At 34.4% G+C, this 17,995-nt stretch overlaps 1 protein-coding gene across 9 annotated transcripts in view; it reads left to right on the top strand.

The window, feature by feature from the left end:
• TCERG1 (transcription elongation regulator 1) overlaps positions 1-17,995 on the top strand; it is a 59,864-nt gene that overhangs the window by 35,444 nt on the left and 6,425 nt on the right. For all 9 annotated transcript variants that reach the window (XR_009053216.1, XM_057731912.1, XM_057731962.1 and 6 more), the window contains 6 exons: positions 1,235-1,370; positions 2,190-2,279; positions 8,161-8,279; positions 12,430-12,580; positions 17,303-17,467; positions 17,733-17,915. Coding sequence is in view for 8 of the 9 variants with exons in the window: in XM_057731912.1 (XP_057587895.1) it covers positions 1,235-1,370; positions 2,190-2,279; positions 8,161-8,279; positions 12,430-12,580; positions 17,303-17,467; positions 17,733-17,915 (844 nt within the window). In the remaining variant the exon portion in view is untranslated. The remainder of the gene's footprint in view (positions 1-1,234; positions 1,371-2,189; positions 2,280-8,160; positions 8,280-12,429; positions 12,581-17,302; positions 17,468-17,732; positions 17,916-17,995) is intronic.

Genomic DNA, 17,995 nt, shown 5'->3' with positions numbered 1-17,995 from the left:
TAGTTCTTAAATAAATTATTATAAGAGGGTATATTGTTTGGCAAATTGCTTTTACCTGTTTGTTTTGTGCATATCTTAGGTCACAGACTATCTCGTTAAGTTCCTGCAGGTCACGGACTATATCTTCTATTTTTGATTCATTCGCTAAATTGCCAGTTACTTCTCACCTTTTTTTGTGGGCTAGCCTTAGTTCCATTCAAGTCTCCTGGGCTACCTTCATTTTCTTATATAGCATGCTTTTGAATTTCCTGAAGTTCTGTTTTCCTAATTCCCTTAAGTTTATGCAGGAAATATGAACCAATTTTATTTTTATACTTAGCAGATCAAATTTAAGAAGGACGATCTGCTTAAACACACCTGAATATTACTGAACTACTTTTTTTGATTATTTACATGAATGGGGCTTCTTCATAGGGCAGATGTTTGAGAGGCGATTCAATTTCATGTTTACAATCTCACTTGAGTACTATACAGCAGCAGGGTTGCCCTTAGCCCTGAGGTGCATTTTTGGAGAAACAAGAAGTAGTTTAGTCATTGATGAACAGTTCTAATTCCACCTAACTACTCCGGGGCCTATGTTGCTCTCTGGGACCTGTCCTTCAACTTAAATCTCAACTTATCACCCAGAAAGTGAGTAAAAAAAATGTCAGGTAGGTAAGGTATATATCTCACATATCCACTTGGCCAAGTTTGCAGATACTTTCATTTTATTTTCAAAATAAATATTTGAGATTACTAAGACTTACACCATTTTTTATTAGATTAAAATATATGCATTTATAATGTAAAGCATTTTGGAAAATATTGTTTTTCCTGTATCATTTCAAGAACTAAAAATTATATTCTGTGCTGTTTGATTCTAACACAGAGAATTTTAGCGCAATATTAAATGTTTGTTTTGTTTGTTTTTGTTTTTAAGTAAGGTAGTTCCTTTTGTGTATCAACTAGTGTCAGGGAGAGACAGCACATTAAAGGTATTTTTCTTTCCGAACAATGTAGCCACTGTAACATCATTAGAAGCTCATTATAACTTTATTATTATTATTATTATTATTATTATTATAGTGAAAGTTACTTACCCCTTAGAGTTTATTTGAAATCCTCAATATAATTCTTTTTTTGCCAAAAATATGCTGCTCAGTAGTGAGTCTTGAATATTCCAATGATTTTAAGATTTTAGTAAGATTCCTCATTAGTATTTTGTCAGTTGATGCCTATATTTTCTTTTTTATAGGAGAGACGATAATAAAGACATTGATTCAGAGAAAGAAGCTGCCATGGAAGCTGAAATTAAAGCTGCCCGAGAAAGGGCCATTGTCCCTCTGGAGGCCCGAATGAAGCAGTTCAAGGACATGCTGCTAGAGAGAGGGGTCAGAAAACAATCTTTGGGGGAGATATTTCTGTTTTGTATAAGTAATATAAATATGTCTTGCTAAAAGGTCAAATCTAAGGTTAGTGCTCATGTTGTGGGGGGGGATAAGGGAAGCCTGTCAAATCACTGTACTCTTTTTTCAAACAGCCTTTTTCTTGGCTAATCATATCATGTTTAACTAAATGCCATTTTACTGTCCTTTTAAGTACAAATAACATTTAACATTTATTGGGTCATTAAATTTTGGTGAGTAATATAAGACGAGTATTAATATTACAGAATGGCGGACTACGCAGGATAGGTAAGGTATATGTGATTCTTTTAATATCCACAGAATGGCTTTTGGTTAAAGGAGAACTGGTACTTTATGATATTACTATTAATGAAGTTTAATTAAGAAGAGATTTCAACCTTTTGATTATATTCACAGATTCATTTGAGTACGTAAAATTGTTCAACTTTAAATCACAACATTGTTCACAAGATTGGAGCAAGGTTGGGAAATCAAAATGCAAATCCTCAAGGCCTTTTCTGATGTACTGATTTTTAAAATGTCACACAGTAGTGGTTATTTTAATGAGTAGTTAAGTGTGTGTCCTTTCTATATAATATAGACGTGTTCAGAGCCAATTAGTGTGGAAGTTTGCTATTGCTAGCCTCCCGCTGCTCGTCATTTATTAGTGATGGAAACTGCACTATGGTTTTTATTATGTGTCCTTTTTAAGCAGATGTCCTGTAGATTTCAAGCAAAATTATATGACCTTTCTGTTTTTAGAGCTAACTTAATTATGAGGCAATACATTTTTTTATTTTAAAGGTGTCTGCTTTTTCAACTTGGGAGAAGGAGTTGCACAAGATAGTTTTTGATCCCCGGTACTTATTGCTCAATCCAAAAGAGAGAAAACAGGTAAAAGGAAAATAACGGTATTTAAGAAATGTATATCCCTTGCCAGCATAATTTTTAAATTGTAAGTAGTAAAGTACCATCCTTTTTTTTTTCTCACATAGTACTTTAAGAACAGTTTCATACCTTAGAACGTAGTTATCTATGTGTGGACATTTCTGCCTCAGAAATACTTAGATATTTTTGCCATTATGGACATGGCTTTTGCCTTAGGAACATTTTGTCCTTATGCTTCATACATACTGATGTTATACCAAGGTTTCAAAATCATTTCACATGCCTTTATTAATTTACTTTTTATTGGGAAAATGATGCAAATTTAAAGTAGAAAAATAGCAAAATACAGATGAGTAAAAAGGAATAAAACCTACCTACAATCCTTCCCAATTGATAGGCCCATTGTTGAATACTTGACCCTTCCCAGCTATTATGTGGCAGTATACATATACATATATGTGTCTGTGTTGTAGATAGCATGTTTTTATCTCACACATGCTGCACACACAAAATCCACATCTGTTAAGTGGCAACTGCTAAAATGTCTTTTCATCATAAACTCAGAGTAATAACAGACACTTCAGGGCCTCTACTGAACTAGAATTAACAAGAACTAGAGTTGCTTTGTTTCTGAGCTGCCATTTATTCCTACATCGATTCAGTCACACATATCATCTCGTAATAAGGCTGCTTCCTCTAAAGCATTGCACACTTACAACTTCTATAATTCCTAAATTACTTGAACCACTCTGACACTCATCTCTGTAAAATGGTGAGTCTGTTGAACCACTTGGCTGTAGTGCTGTTGAGCTACACAATTCCATTTGGTAGAAGTAGTGTCCATCTTCCATACTTATAATTTAGTGGTTGTAGTAATTCTCTACACAGTTTGTGCGATTATGCATTTAGGTCTAATCATAGACTTTTTATGAAGAGAGGAAATTTACAGTGTGCCAGACATGTATTTTAGATTCGTAATAGGAAGACATGACTTTCCATGTGTATTTGCATCTGTATTTCATGCAGTGTAGTCTTTTTTAATTTAAACTATTTGTATGTGATGGTCTCATTTTCACCTCAGTTGATGGCCCTGTCAAAACCTATAAATTAGCCTTGATTCTTTGCCTTTCCCCACTGTGCATTTCAAGTCTGTCAGGAAAATCTACCTTCAAAACCTCTTCTAAAGTATTTACCATTTGTTTACCTCTTATTTACCATTTCCCTCACTATACCCTAATTCAAGGTACAATGATCATTTGTGTGGCCCCTAATTGAGCTCCTCATTGCCTCCTTCCAGTCTTGCTCTCCTCTGTAGTCAAGTTCTTTTTTCCACACAGCAGCCAGACTAATTTTAAAGTTTAAGTGACAAATTAAGGCAGTGTTCCCTTGCTTTAAAAATTCATTGCTTACTGTTTTAGGATAAAATTGAAACTCTTCTTCTCTCATGTCTGCATACTGCTCCTCCCTCCCTTCCACGTGTGGGCTTTCTCTAGTTGTGGCTAGCAGGGGCTACTCTTCATTGTGCTGCACGGGCTCCTCATTGCAATGGCTTCTCTTGTTGCAGAGCACAGGCTCTCAGCGCACGGGCTTCAGTAGTTGTGGCTCATGAGCTCAATAGTTGTGGCTCACGGGCTCTAGAGCACATGCTTAAGAGTTGTGGCCACATGGGTTTAGTTGCTCCATGGCATGTGGGATCTTCCTGGAGCAGGAATCGAACCTGTGTCGCCTGCATTGTCAGGTGGATTTTTAACCACTGCGCCACCTAGGAGGTCTCAAGGCCCTTATTTTCATTTATTCTAGCCACACTGGCCTTGATATGCCTTGGGCAATAAAGGCACATTCTGGTACTTACTAGTTCTTCTTCCTGGAATGTTCTTGGCCCAGGTGTTTGCATAGCTGACTAAATCATTACATTCAGATACTTGTTCAGGTGCCTTCTGATTCACCTCTCTTTTTGCTTTCTTTACTTTCTTTGTAGCACTCAGAACTCTACCTAAAATTATCTTACCATCTGTCTTTTCCTACCACAAAGGGCAGGAACTTTGTTTTGTTCATTGCTCTGTATGTGGTGCCTGGAACAGTGCTTTAATGTGAATATCCCTGAAGACTTACTTTAAAACTTTTATGACTTACTCTTCATGGCACTGAGTGTTACAGTTTTGGAGTTAAATTACAAATGCATATTGAGAACTAAAATTCTTTTTTAATTTTGGAGGCATTTTGTAAACTGATGGTGTTATTAACTCCTTAATAGAGTTAAAAAGTATCAAGCATTACTCCAATTTAAATAAAAACTCAAAGGTTCTCATATTTTTTGAGTAGAAGTCTTTTGTTAAAACTGGAGTGTAAGGAATGACTGAACGTAAAGTCAGTTGTATTGGGAGGCATGACACAAATAATTAGTACAAACTTGGAAGCATAACAGAATTTCTGATTTTCAATGAGATGTTCATCTCAGAGAGTGATTCCTAACCTTGGTGTGGGATATCCCAGAGGAGAGGAGATGAAGTTTTGTCCAGCTTCTGAAAAAAAAAAGTTAATATAAATTCACTTTGATTTTATTTATAATTTAATACTTCTGCAAGTAAGAAAGTATATACTGAGATAGGAGAGGGGTTGGAAAGAACAATTTTCCCCGCTTCCATCAGCTTGCAGATACTTTCATGATATACTACAGTGCTATATTTAGAAGGTTTTGAAAATGACCTACATGCCTAGCGGGAGACTGGTGAGATACTTGTATATATTTCTTTATAGCTTTTAAAGATTTGTGGATATATATGAACTGATATGGAAAGAGGTCTTAAGTACTTAGAAAAGACTTTTTCTGTTTTACTTTTTTCAAAGATGTATATGCACATACTTAAAGAGCCGCATAATTCTTTAAGATATGCTTGAGAAAATATTAGTGTTTTATCTTCCAGAAGACATTTCTTTCCGAGGCTTCTGACTTTCTGAACTGGATGCCCTCTACCCCTGCTGTACAGCTGTGTCAGTTTGGAGGATGACAGTTATTGATCATCATCCTGGGGATTGCCTTCATCTCTCCTTTTTGTGGCGAGAAGGGGAGGGGGAGTTCACCTGTCACCTACATTATGTAGCTTCCTGAGAGAACGTGCATGGAAAGTAAATTTTTGAGGTCTTATACATTTGAAAACACTTTTATCGTACCCTTATTTGGAATTGTTTGGCTTGCTAAGGAATTTGAAGTTGGAAATCTGGTTCCTTCAGGATTTTGACGGCACTGCTCTGCATATAGTTTTCAGTGTTATTTTTGAATCTCTTCTGTTCATTACGTGTTCCTTTGTATGTGAACCTGTTTAATTTTTCGGTAACATGTAGGATCTTCTCTTAGCCTTTAGTGTTCTGAAATTTGCTGGTGATTATGTACCCTGGTGGAAGGGCCCATTGTGCTAGGCACTTGGTGCCCTTTCAGTATAGAAACTCCTATCTTTCCTATCTTTCAATTCTGGGAGATTTTCTTGCATTGCTTTTTTTTTTTTTTTTAAGTAATTTATTTATTGGCTGCGTTAGGTCTTCGATGCTGCACACAGGCTTTCTCTAGTTGTGAGTGGGGGCTCTCTTCATTGTGGTGCACAGGCTCCTCATTGCAATGGCTTCTCTTGTTGCAGAGTACGGGCTCTGGGCACGTGGGCTTCCGTAGTTGTGACACACAGGCTCAATAGTTGTGCCTCATGGGCTCTAGAGCGTATGCTCAGTAGTTGTGTTGCACTGGCTTAGTTGCTCCACAGTATGTGGGATCTTCCTGGCAGGGATTGAACCCTTGTCCCCTGCATTGGCAGGTGGGTTCTTAACCACTACGCCACCTAGGAAGCCCCTTGCATTGCTTTTTGGATTTGCTTCCAGCTACTTTATTTTTTCATTCTGGGCCAGAGCACTTGTGCTCTGGGCTCCTCAGGGTTTCTTATCTTTTCTCTCTTGTTTTCTACCTCTGTCTTTTTTTTAAACTTTCTGGATGATTTTCTCAACTTTATCATCTAATCCTTCAGTTAGATTTTTTGTTTTCTTTGTCTTGTTTTAGGAGTTCTTTTTTTGTTCTTTGAGTTTTCCTTGTTTTGTGGTTGCAATGTCTTAGTTTTATGAGATTGTTGAGGATTTTTTTTGTCTCTTATTTTTTCATTTTCCTGCATAGTCGCTCTTTCCGCTAAGCTTTTTCTGTCTTGATGTCTCTTTTTCATGTTGGAGGGTATCCTTAGATGTCTTTGTAGACCCTGACTGCTAATGATTAAGAACGAGGCACTAAAATGCTATTTGGGCACTCTTAGCATCTGGGTGGGCTCTCATGATTGTTGGCTTTACTGTAGAACAATGGTTCTCAACCAGGGCATTTTTGCCTTAGGGGACATTTTTGTTTGTCACAGCTGAGGGCGTGCTGCTGCCATCTGGTGGCCAGGGATGCTGCTGAACATAATCTGGTCCAAAGTGTCAAAAGTGCTGAGGTTAAAAACCCCCTGCTATAGGGTGATTTAGGCTGGTTTGTTGAGATCCTGCATAGCAAGTAATTTTTAGGCTGGTCTGATTCTGGATAAGGACTTTTAGTTTCCTGCTGCATAGCTCTTGCTGCAATGGTTCTGAAAGAACTGTGTCTTGAAATATGGTATATAACTACTTAATTCCTTGTTTTCTCAGTCTGGTACACCTCATTCCTAATTTACGTTCCCTCAGTCCAGAGACACTGTTTTGCCTTTTAGAGCAAAGGGTCAGCAAATTTTTAACATAAAGGGCTGGATAATATTTTAGGTTTTGTGGGCCATGTGGTCTCTGTCATGATTGTATAACTCTGCTGTTGTAGTAGAACACCCATAGATTTATGTAAAGGAATGAGCATGACCATGTTCAAATAAAGCTTTAAGGACACTGAAATTTGAATTTAATTTTTGTGTGTCATGAATCCCCCCCGCCCCATTTAAAAATATCAAAGCTATTCTTGGGCCATACAAAAACAGGCAGCAGGCCAGATTTGGCCAACAGATCATCCCTTGCCTTTTACTGAATTTCAGGAGTGGCAGTGCCCAGATACATAAAATTGGCAAGGGTGGGTCTAGTGATTAAACTGCTTCTTTAAAAGCTTTATTTTAGCTGTACCTTATCCTCACTTCATGGGTATCTGGTGCTATAAATTCTGGAGCTGTTTGAGGATTCTCTGATTTTAAAAATTGGTTACTTTGTTTTCTTGACTGCTGGTTTAGGGTCAGCTTTCTTGTGTCTACCAAATCCTTTATCACCTCTCCATGTGCTTTTCAACTTCCATAGTTGCTGTTTCTTTTTTCCTCATTCTTCTCTTCTTACTGGTTTGTGACTTAAAAAAAGGAAATCCTCTGTTGTCATTTTATTGGTGTTTGGAGGAAGCAGGAAATAGATAAGCATATTAGGTCATCATCTTGACTATACACTATTAAGTGGGAAAAAATATATAGAATATATGTAAAGCATGATTACATTTTGATGAAAATAATTATGTCTTAAAGAGAGGCAAAGAAATCTAAAATATAGGTTCCATACTGTTAATGTTTTTTCTAGAAGGGATTTGGGAAGACTGATTTCTCTTAAACATTTTATATTACTTGAAATTTTAAAAATAAATCTGTATTCAATTTGTAATCAGGGAAAATGAAAATTAAAGTGGCTTTTAACTTTCATTCTGAAAGTCTCAACAGAGGGCTTGTATGCTTGTGTAATTCAGTCATTTGAAAGCTTTAAAGTGAGACTTGGTATAAATCAATCTGCATATAATTGAGTTACCTATAATTAATATACTTTTCCTATTTTTGGACAAAAGTATTTTTTTTTAATAGATTCTACAGTTTGGTATTTAGATTACCTATATGGAAGACTAACTTGTCAAATTGGTTTATTTTTGTAACAGGTATTTGATCAGTATGTAAAGACCAGGGCAGAGGAAGAACGCAGGGAAAAGAAAAACAAAATAATGCAAGCCAAGGAAGATTTCAAAAAAATGATGGAAGAAGCAAAATTTAATCCAAGGTATATGGTTTATTACTATCAAATACCAAAGTATGTATGTATTTTCTCCTAGATCAGTTACATATATATATATATATATATATATATATATATATATGTATGTGTATATAGACACACATACACACCTTTTGGATTTTTGGACATGGAAAACTTCTTTCATTATTGGTTTCCACCCTTCTAAGAATCTTCATTCTTTAGAGGAATCCCTGGTAGTCTATGAGGCATTGGTTTTCAAGAGGGGTACGTTTGTTTTAAAAGCTTCTCTTTGAGAATAGGTTTCCTTCTCTGGAAACTGGTAAATGGTTAAAAATCTGTCCCTGTCTTCTTAAAGTTTTACACATAATAAATTGCAGAGAGGGAGCATTGTTTTGATTGAATTGAAGTGGTGAAGGGCCTTTCATTTCAAAAATTTCTAAGTGTCTAGATTATTGTCTGACATTTTCAATTAATTGTTAATATATATTGAATATATGTAATGGGCTAAAGAAAAGGAGACATTTTAAACTTGTGTGCTTAGCATTATAATAACAGTAATAGCATTGATTATTGGATATTTTAGATAGATGTATGAACTTATGCATATATGCAGTTGAAGTACGTTCATATGTGTGTGTTATCTCATTTAATCTTCAGAAGAGCCAATATGGTTTAGGTGCTCATAGTCTATCTATTTTACAGATAAGGAAAGTAAAATACACTCAAATTAGGTAATAGCTTCCCTGAGTGAATGTGGAATTTCAGCTAGGATCCAGTATTACACAGAATAGGTAAGACAGGGAGGATCACTTTCTCATAGAGATATTCAGTTGCTATGAACATCCCCAAACGTGCAGAATTTCTAGAACTGTGGGCTCGATTCATGGAGTCTCTGGGTTAAATGGCACTTTTTATAAAAGTTTATCTTGTTTATTAAGTAGTTATTTTTGACCGTGGAGGCAGGGGGAAGGGTATTGTTTGCACAAGTGTAGTTGGTAATTTTATGTTTGAAACATGAAGAGAAACCTATGGGGGTGTTAATACATATTTCATACGGTAAAGCTAATAGAGTGTTTGTGACCATAAGGACTCTAATATTCTTCAGAGGGTGATGAGTGTCAGACTTTCCAGGGGCTCTTGGGTTTTTTCTTAATCAAAAGGGTACGTTCATGGGTCAGTGTAGTTGCCACTGGGTTATAAAAGATGTTTTGGAAGGCAGTTAAGGAAATTTGAATATGAATTGGTATTACATGATATTAGAGATTAGTAATTTTCTTGGATATTGTGGTTATGGAAGAAAAACGATTTGCTCTCAGGAGATCCATGCTGAAATATTTATAGATGGAGTCTCATGTCTGCAGGTTATTTTCAAATGATTCAGCAAAATATATCTATAAAAACCCTACATGGGTCTGGGAATAATTGAGACTCCAGTGACATTTCTTTTTTGTGGATTTAACAAATTAAGTTTTGCTATATCACAGTACCCTACTAATATTCTTTTGGGGCAGATAGATTTGTTGAAGTGATCTTTACTATACAGGTTACTTCAGAAAATAAAGCCATCAGGCACATAACTGGAAGTCTTAGCACTGGGGCATTGTGTCATATTGCTAAATTGATGCATTTATTACTAGCATAGAGATTAGGACTGATTTTAGTAAGTAGTAGAAAACAGGAAAAGCTTAAAGTTGAGAAAATAGCATCCATAGACCTACTTTGAATTGGGAAAATACCACCAGCACGAAGCTCTTCAGTGGAGTTTGTAGATATAAAGCATTGGAATTTATTCTGGGGGAAAGAATGACTGGGGAGAAATACCTAACTGTAGTGCCTGTTTCTTCTATGTCTTTTTTTGTTTTTTTAATGAAAATTTCAGGCTTTTAGTAAGAGCCTATTTGGTTAAAGAAAACCAAAAATAAATGATTGATATCGTATGATTGCTTTTAAACAAATTGAATGTTTTTCTCTTTGTAACTAATGTTCTTTTTCTAAACACTTTTTTTGCTAACTATTTTACGTATACCAAATTTTATGTTCAAACTTCCAACATAGTATACCTTCTATGGTCAACTCCGAGTCACTGTACTCTTTCCCATCCCCTACCACCAACCACTATCTACCTTACTCTTCCTGCAAAGGATTCTTATACCATGTCTGTTATATGGTAGCATTTTTGGAATTAAAAGATGAGTCATATGAAAACATGGGAATCTAATGCTAAAACTTCATTTTAGTCTGTTCTTTACTCTGTATTTTTTTTTTTACCTATTTTAAGTAATATAAATATGTATAAAATAATTGAATTCTCACTTTTATACACTGATTGTACATTTTAAAAAGTTTATTCTTTAATCATAGTAATAATTGCTTTTTCTGTCTTAAAATTATAAAGGAGGGTACTTAATTTATTATGAAAAGAAAATAGATATAATCGACTACATATGATCCCTTTTCTGGGGTATGCATTTTTATTTTACCTTATAATTTTATTATGGTTATATATCCATTGTTTAAACCAGTTTTGCAGTGTACTCTTTTGTTAAAAATGTGGAATTAATGAAGTTAGATGTTGTGAGTAATACCAGTTGCATATAAAAAATTGTTAGAATCTGGCTTTGGTTAGCAAAGCTTAAAAAGTAGCAAATGTTAGCGTAAATAGTACTCATATTCTTCAGTTGATGTTTTAAACTTTAATTTCTGAAGTTAACCAGCCATTTTTTTCTTGATAATTAAAGTAGTAATTTAATCTTTGTTTTAATACCTAAGAGTAGGTGTTTTATTTTTGTATTGAGATAAATAACTTTTAAAGGGGAAAGTAAGCTTTATTTTATACCTCTAAAAACATGCTAAATATGGAAGTGTTTATTATAAGAGTGAATTCTTATTATGTAAGGGGAAAGCTTCAGATATTGAAATATATCCAAATATATGAAAGTTTTATAAATGCCTTTTATTCACAGAGACTTTTTTTAATACTTAGTTTCATTAGCCTTCTTAGACCTTAATTTTCCATATCTCTGCTGAAACTCCCTAATTGGTCATCCATTAAGATCAGTGTTTTAAATTCTTAGAACATATTTTTATGTAATTCTTCCAATATAATTGTGATGGTTTAAAGAATTTATCTATACCTAAAATAACATCTGGGCATCTTGGGTTAGCTTCTTTTGGCTTAAAATTTTTTTTCTATGGATCACGTTTCTTTGTGGGTTTAGTAATTTTTAATTGAATATTGGAAATTGTAGGTAATAGGTAGAGACTGAAGTCTCTTGTCTTCCTCTGAAGAGTGTGGATTCTTGTTTTAGCAGGCAGTTCAATTACAGGCTGATCACTTTAAATTTAGGTTTGATTTTTTATGCTTTGTTAGTATGGATCTCAGAAAGTGGAAGGTGTTTTTGTCAAACTTCCAACTTTGTCTCCCTTGTGGATCTTTTGTGGGCTTTGTTGTCCTAATATTGTTCTTTTTGCAGCACTACTCACTGTCTAGTATCTCTTTTTTTGCTCTTAAGCACGTAGCAGTTGGGTAATGGGAGTGGTCTTTCTGCTGTTTTATAGCTTGGCCTTGGCTGTCTACCTATTCATGAGGAATTTCTAAATGGTATTCTTCTGGGCTAGTATCCTCTTTCTGCAGCTTCTTCCTCTGCCATTTTAGCACCCAAACTCTGATCTTTGCTACTCCTAGCTTGTTGTAACCACCGTTCTCTGCTTGGACTTTAGCTCTTTGCGTTTTGGGAATTTGTCCTGAGACAGAGGGCCATGGGGCTTCTTCCCACAGTCTTACTCTACCTGTTGTCCAGTGCTTGAAATCAATTGCCTCATATTTTGTCTGGTTTTACATAGTTGCTTATGGAGGGAGAGCTAAGTCAATAAGAGTTACTCCACCATGGCTGGAAGCAAGATTCAACCTCATCTTAGGGTGGAAATAGAAGGACTCTTAAGTCTCTTGAAGCACACAAATTCTTTGCTCTCAGATGTCTATCTCCCTGAAATCATGCTGATAGCAGCAACTCTAACCACATTTTCACTTTTTAGCCCCTTTTACTCCTTTCTGTAGGCAGACTCATTGTCTTGGTGGCACGTATTCTTACTGGGAAGATGGTATCATCTGCTATACCTTTTTACAAATAGAAATAGCTCTACCAAAGTTAGCACACTTGCCATTTTGTTACAGAGCTACCTTTAGTGAATTTGCAGCCAAGCATGCTAAAGATTCAAGATTCAAAGCAATTGAAAAAATGAAAGATCGAGAAGCCTTGTTTAATGAATTTGTGGCAGCTGCAAGGAAGAAAGAGAAAGAAGATTCGAAGACCAGAGGTGAGAAGGTAAGATGGTTTTAGTTCCAGTGGTGTGACTGATGGGAGTATGAATGGGAAGGGGCTAGGCTGGTGCTGTACTTCTAATCTCATTCATGGGCATAAATAACAGGACCCACATTTGTTGTTTAGTTTTTTCAGTTAACTTTTATAATTGTTTATGTGTATGTTCCATCACTTTACTTCCATAATACATATTTTAGTGGTGTCACTAAGCTGCATAGATTTTCTTTAAATTTTATTAATACTGAGATGCCCAGTAAACACAGAACTGGTTATTAGGCCTGTCTGTTCACTGGTGCCTGCCTGCTAAGATTTCAAGGTTCTTCATAGGTAGTAACATTTAAATTTTTCAAAAAGCTTCTCTATATTTTTTGCACTCTAAAAGATACTATTTTAGTAACTTTCTAATCTTTTAGTAAACATATCTTACATATGAATTATTGCTTATCAGAATTAAAGGTCAGCCATTAAAGATTAATGAATTCCAAATGTCATTTGATAGTGTAAGGAGTGGAGAGGAGCTCACCACTGGGGAGGCCGACTGCTAGGGAGGTGCAGCAGTGATGTGTGAACCATCAAAACATGCAGCCACTCTCCTTAGTGACCCTGTGTGCTTTGAATGGAGAAAAAGAACCTCTGAAGCTTTATCATTCTTGACATTTAAAATTGCCTCTTATTCTAGAAAGTTAAAATATTACAAATTCTGTTAAATGTTATGGAAGTGACACAAGTCTTGTTGGGAAGAAGTCTCTTTCATTGAGAATAGCAACAGTAGTAGGTGAAATAATTTTTGTCAGAAATTACTGAAATTTCCTGATTATCTGATTTATTATGCTTCAAGGTAGATTTTTTCCAGAATTATTTCACTATTAACTTTCTTTTGGGTAAATGACTATGCTTCTCAGAAGAAATATGCAAGATTGAGTTCTGCATAAACATTTTGTTGAATTATAATCATGTCAATGAATTGTTACTTTTGACTTTTAGTAAGAACCTGTTTGGTTAAAGAAAACCCAGAATAAATGATTGATATTGTATGATTGCTTTTAAACAAATCAAATGTTTTTCTCTTTGTATTTGTAACTAATGTTCTTTTTCTAAACACTTTTTTTGGGTAACTATTTTATGTATTCTGTTTTATAGCAAGTAGATAGACTTTACAGTTTTGTGCTGTGTGGCCTATCAATCAGTTCGGCCTGACAGCTGTCAATCACTGATACTCAAAGTATTATGGGATTCTCTAGTGAGGAAAGAATTGGTATCTCTCTGGTGACTTTATCCTCCCACAGTTCCGGCACATTACATTTTTTTTTTAGTCTTTTTCCTTATGAAACAATGAGCGTTGTGACCAGAATATACTAATTAAAATAAGAAATTAAACAGACATTATATCTGAATAAACTTAATATGTTCAGCTTTATTTTCTTTTGATTGTAAAATTTGAATTCTCTAAAGGTTTAGCGTTGTACTATTACATTGGAAAAAAAGGAAATTACTAAAATGAAACCTTCTCAGTCAATTTAAAGAATGCAAAATCAATACTAACTAGGTTATGAAAGCAGAAATCTTTAAAGGTTTAAATGTATATTTTATACTCACATTTTGAGAAGTATCTGGTTAATGAAGTTTTATCACTTCATGACTTTCACTGTATGTTTATTCTTCTATTGGCAGTACATTTTTTTAAAATCACATTTTAACTGTGTGCAGTTGAATAATAAACTGGTATATATTGGAGTTTCTTTGTTCTTAAGATTCCTAACCGGTCTTTGTAACATTGAGACAATTGAATCAATAGCTGAAGAGTAAAAATTTAAAGGTAATTAGTTGCTGAGTCAAAAACTTGTGAAGGACATTGACTTTTAGTGAAATCCTTTTTTCCCCTTTAGTAGTAGGCATTTTCAAGCTAAAGGGTGCAGTCATCATTTTCATGTAGCTTTCACTGGTAATTTTATAAAAATGCCCCTAAAACTGTTTTACTGGACTGTTTTGGTAACCAAAGTTTACCTCAAGTTTTTGTTTATTTGGTTATAATTTTTTTATTATTATTGTAACCAATTTTTATTAAATTGTGTTTCAAGTAATTTATTTTTTGGAATAACAAATTTGAAGTTGTACATAATGGAGTTAATCCTTTTATGAAGTTAGCATTTTTCTCTCTTCCCTCTCTTTTGAATTAGCTGCTGAATAATTTTTGTTACATTTGGCTGAGGAAAGTATTTCTCCCTTTTTAACTAAACAGCTTAGTTGGTAAGGTACTTTCATTCTTGGAGAGAAGAAGATAGGGACTAGGGCCTTGAATTGTTGCTAATGGTAATTGACATTTTTTGTCATTTTGCAATAGTTAAATAATTCTCATATAAAAAGCAGCTTCATGGATAGACCTAGAGTCTGTCATACAGAGTGAAGTAAGTCAGAAAGAGAAAGACAAATATTGTATGCTAACTCATATATACGGAATCTAAAAATGGTACTGATGAACTCAGTGACAAGAACAAGGACGCAGATGCAGAGAATGGACTGGAGAACTCGAGGATTGAGAGCAGCAGGGGGTGAAAGGGAAGCTGAGAGGAAGCGAGAGAGTAGCACAGACATATATATACTATCAGCTGTAAAATAGCCAGTGGGAAGTTGTTGTATAACAAAGGGAGTTCAACTAGAGGATGGAAGATGCCTTAGAGGACTGGGACGGGGAGGGTGGGGCGGGAGTTGAGGGAGGGAGGGAATACGGGGATATGTGTATAAAAACAGATGATTGAACCTGGTGTGCCCCCCCAAAAAATAATAAAAAAATAAACAAGATCCAAAGATTAGAATGGAGAATACTAGGGGTGATTTTTAGAATCCTGCTTAACACAAAAATATAACTATAAAAAATTCCTCCAAAATAAAGGAAGAATTAAACTTAAAAAAAAACAAAAAAAAAACAGATGATTGAACTTGGTGTACCCCCCCCCCCCAAAATAAAAAAAATTTTAAAAAAAGCAGCTTCAGTAAGCCATTTATAACCTGTTATGGTAATATTCACAGTGAAAGGAAGTTAAGTTTTATTTAAAGTTCATTTTGTTTATACATCATATATTTTTAAAACTATATGATAATTCTTATTTTATATGTTTCATGTCTAATGTTTGGAATTTTTTTAGGTTAATGTAAATTCTTATGGCTTAGAAAGATTCCTATTTGATGCAGCTTACATATTTTATTTAACAGATTGTCCCTTCTAGTTATCCCACGCATCTGGGAATTTGGTGTTCATTGTGTCAGATACAAAGTAGACAGATGAACAGAAAAATTATGTTACATTGCTACATCAAGTTAGTTTCTTTATTGCTGTCTAGAAATTCTGGGCTTATGAGTTATTTTTCATTAGTCCAAACAAAGTCGAGAGCCAAGTTCATTGAGTGGAGAAATCCACAGCTGAATAGCTCTTGTCTTTTAAAAAGTTCTCTAATGCAGAAGCTCTGTTTCTTATTATAACCTTACAAGTGTTTTTCAGAAAGGACATCTTACCTCCCTTTTAATCCTCTATTAGGAGAAATGAGGTTACAGGGAGAAGTGAGAGACTTGGAATAGACAGAAGGAGTAATTTATTTCTTTTGTGCCCACACAGAAATTCTGATTCCATTTCTAATTTCTCATTCCCTTAGTCAGGTGGGAAGGCAGCATGTTTAACCTCTATGGGGAGGAGAGGTTCTTGACATGGTCAGAATCCTCTGTTGAAATGACTTTAACTACCTCTGATGTCTTCCCTGGTAGCAGTACATAATAATCTAAGTAAGACTGAATTTTAAAACAGGTCCTCAAAGTGCATAAAAATATATGTCTTGTTTATTCTTTTCTTCTCTTATTAAAAAGATAAAAATTTTAACAATTTAAACAAATTTTTCCAATTTTAACAATTTGGAAGAGGTATTCTAAGTACTATATATGTTGACACTAAAGGATTAATATTATTTAATACCTTTATAATGTTACTAACTTGGTACTTGACTTGTTAAGAATGTTAATTTCATTGACATATTCTAGTGAAGCATACATGTTTAATGGCTAAAAAGTATAGGAAATCTGAATGTAGTTTTTTTTTAGAAATGACTAATTACGACCATAGAAATTCTATAATTGTCCTATATGTAAAGGTAAAAACATTACTCCTTTTTAAAACCAAAATATAAAAGTTTATTCTGTTTTTTGTTTGTTTTTACACATTTGGCAGTATAGTTTCAGACTTGTAATGAGCAGGACTTGCTGTTTGTGCTCAACTGTTCCTAAATTCCCCTATTAATTTTAACAAACAGTTTTATTCATCTGCTTTTTAAAATATTCTTGCCATCTTGATGTTAAAGTATTTTTGCCATTAGTTCATAAGCCTGAATCTTAGCTAAATGCAAATTCATATTCTTCATAAAAACATGGCAGTTCTGAGATCAAAAGTTATAAACAAACAAAAAGTTTTTTCTATATTTGAATACTTTCATTGAAGAATATGATTTATTTTAAATTTGGTAGATTTTTAAATGATAGCCTATTTGTGTATTGATTTCTATATTTCTCATAAAAGCAATTCTGATATTCTTTTTTACTAAAATTCCACTCTAAATGCATTAAAAAAAGTTATTCTCATTTTTAAGGTAAGTGAACTTTTTTTCTAGTTGTAAACATTTATAGATGAGGAATTTCTCATGGCATATTGTTTTCCTCCCACCTCACACCTGTTTTGAAATATAGATTAAATCGGATTTCTTTGAACTATTATCTAATCATCACTTGGACAGTCAGTCTCGATGGAGCAAAGTAAAAGACAAAGTAGAAAGTGATCCACGTTACAAAGCAGTGGATAGTTCATCAATGAGAGAAGACCTTTTCAAACAGTACATTGAAAAAATAGCCAAGGTAACTTGTGTTTACTCGTATGATGACTGTGGAATACTAAAATTCTTAATTGCATTATAAAGGCGTTTGCTACTGTTCAGGGTTTAGAATTTTTCTTGTTGATATTCCTAATAGAATCTCTAGTAGTTGATTTTGAAATGAGTGTTTAGGTATATATTCTTGGTAAAAACTAGGTTTGAAATTTTGTATTTGGCAAACTGGTTATTCTGTGGCGGCATATTATGATGGAGTTAGTAAGAAGGTTAATGTAATTTTACTTTTACAGAATTTAGACTCAGAAAAAGAAAAGGAGCTTGAAAGGCAAGCCCGCATTGAGGCAAGCCTTCGAGAACGAGAAAGAGAGGTTCAGAAGGCTCGTTCAGAACAAACAAAAGAAATAGATCGAGAGAGAGAACAGCACAAACGAGAAGAAGCTATCCAGAATTTCAAGGCTCTTCTGTCTGATATGGTATGTATTAATCACTCTTTTGCTTTTTTTCTATAAAGTACTGGATATTAGAAATCTATTATATTACCGATTTAATGAAC

The sequence above is a fragment of the Hippopotamus amphibius genome, chromosome 1 (genome assembly GCF_030028045.1).
Source record: "Hippopotamus amphibius kiboko isolate mHipAmp2 chromosome 1, mHipAmp2.hap2, whole genome shotgun sequence".
NCBI classification, from domain to species: Eukaryota; Metazoa; Chordata; class Mammalia; order Artiodactyla; family Hippopotamidae; genus Hippopotamus; species Hippopotamus amphibius.
Note: the sequence above shows the minus strand (reverse complement) of the source record. Positions and strands in the feature narration are given on the sequence as shown.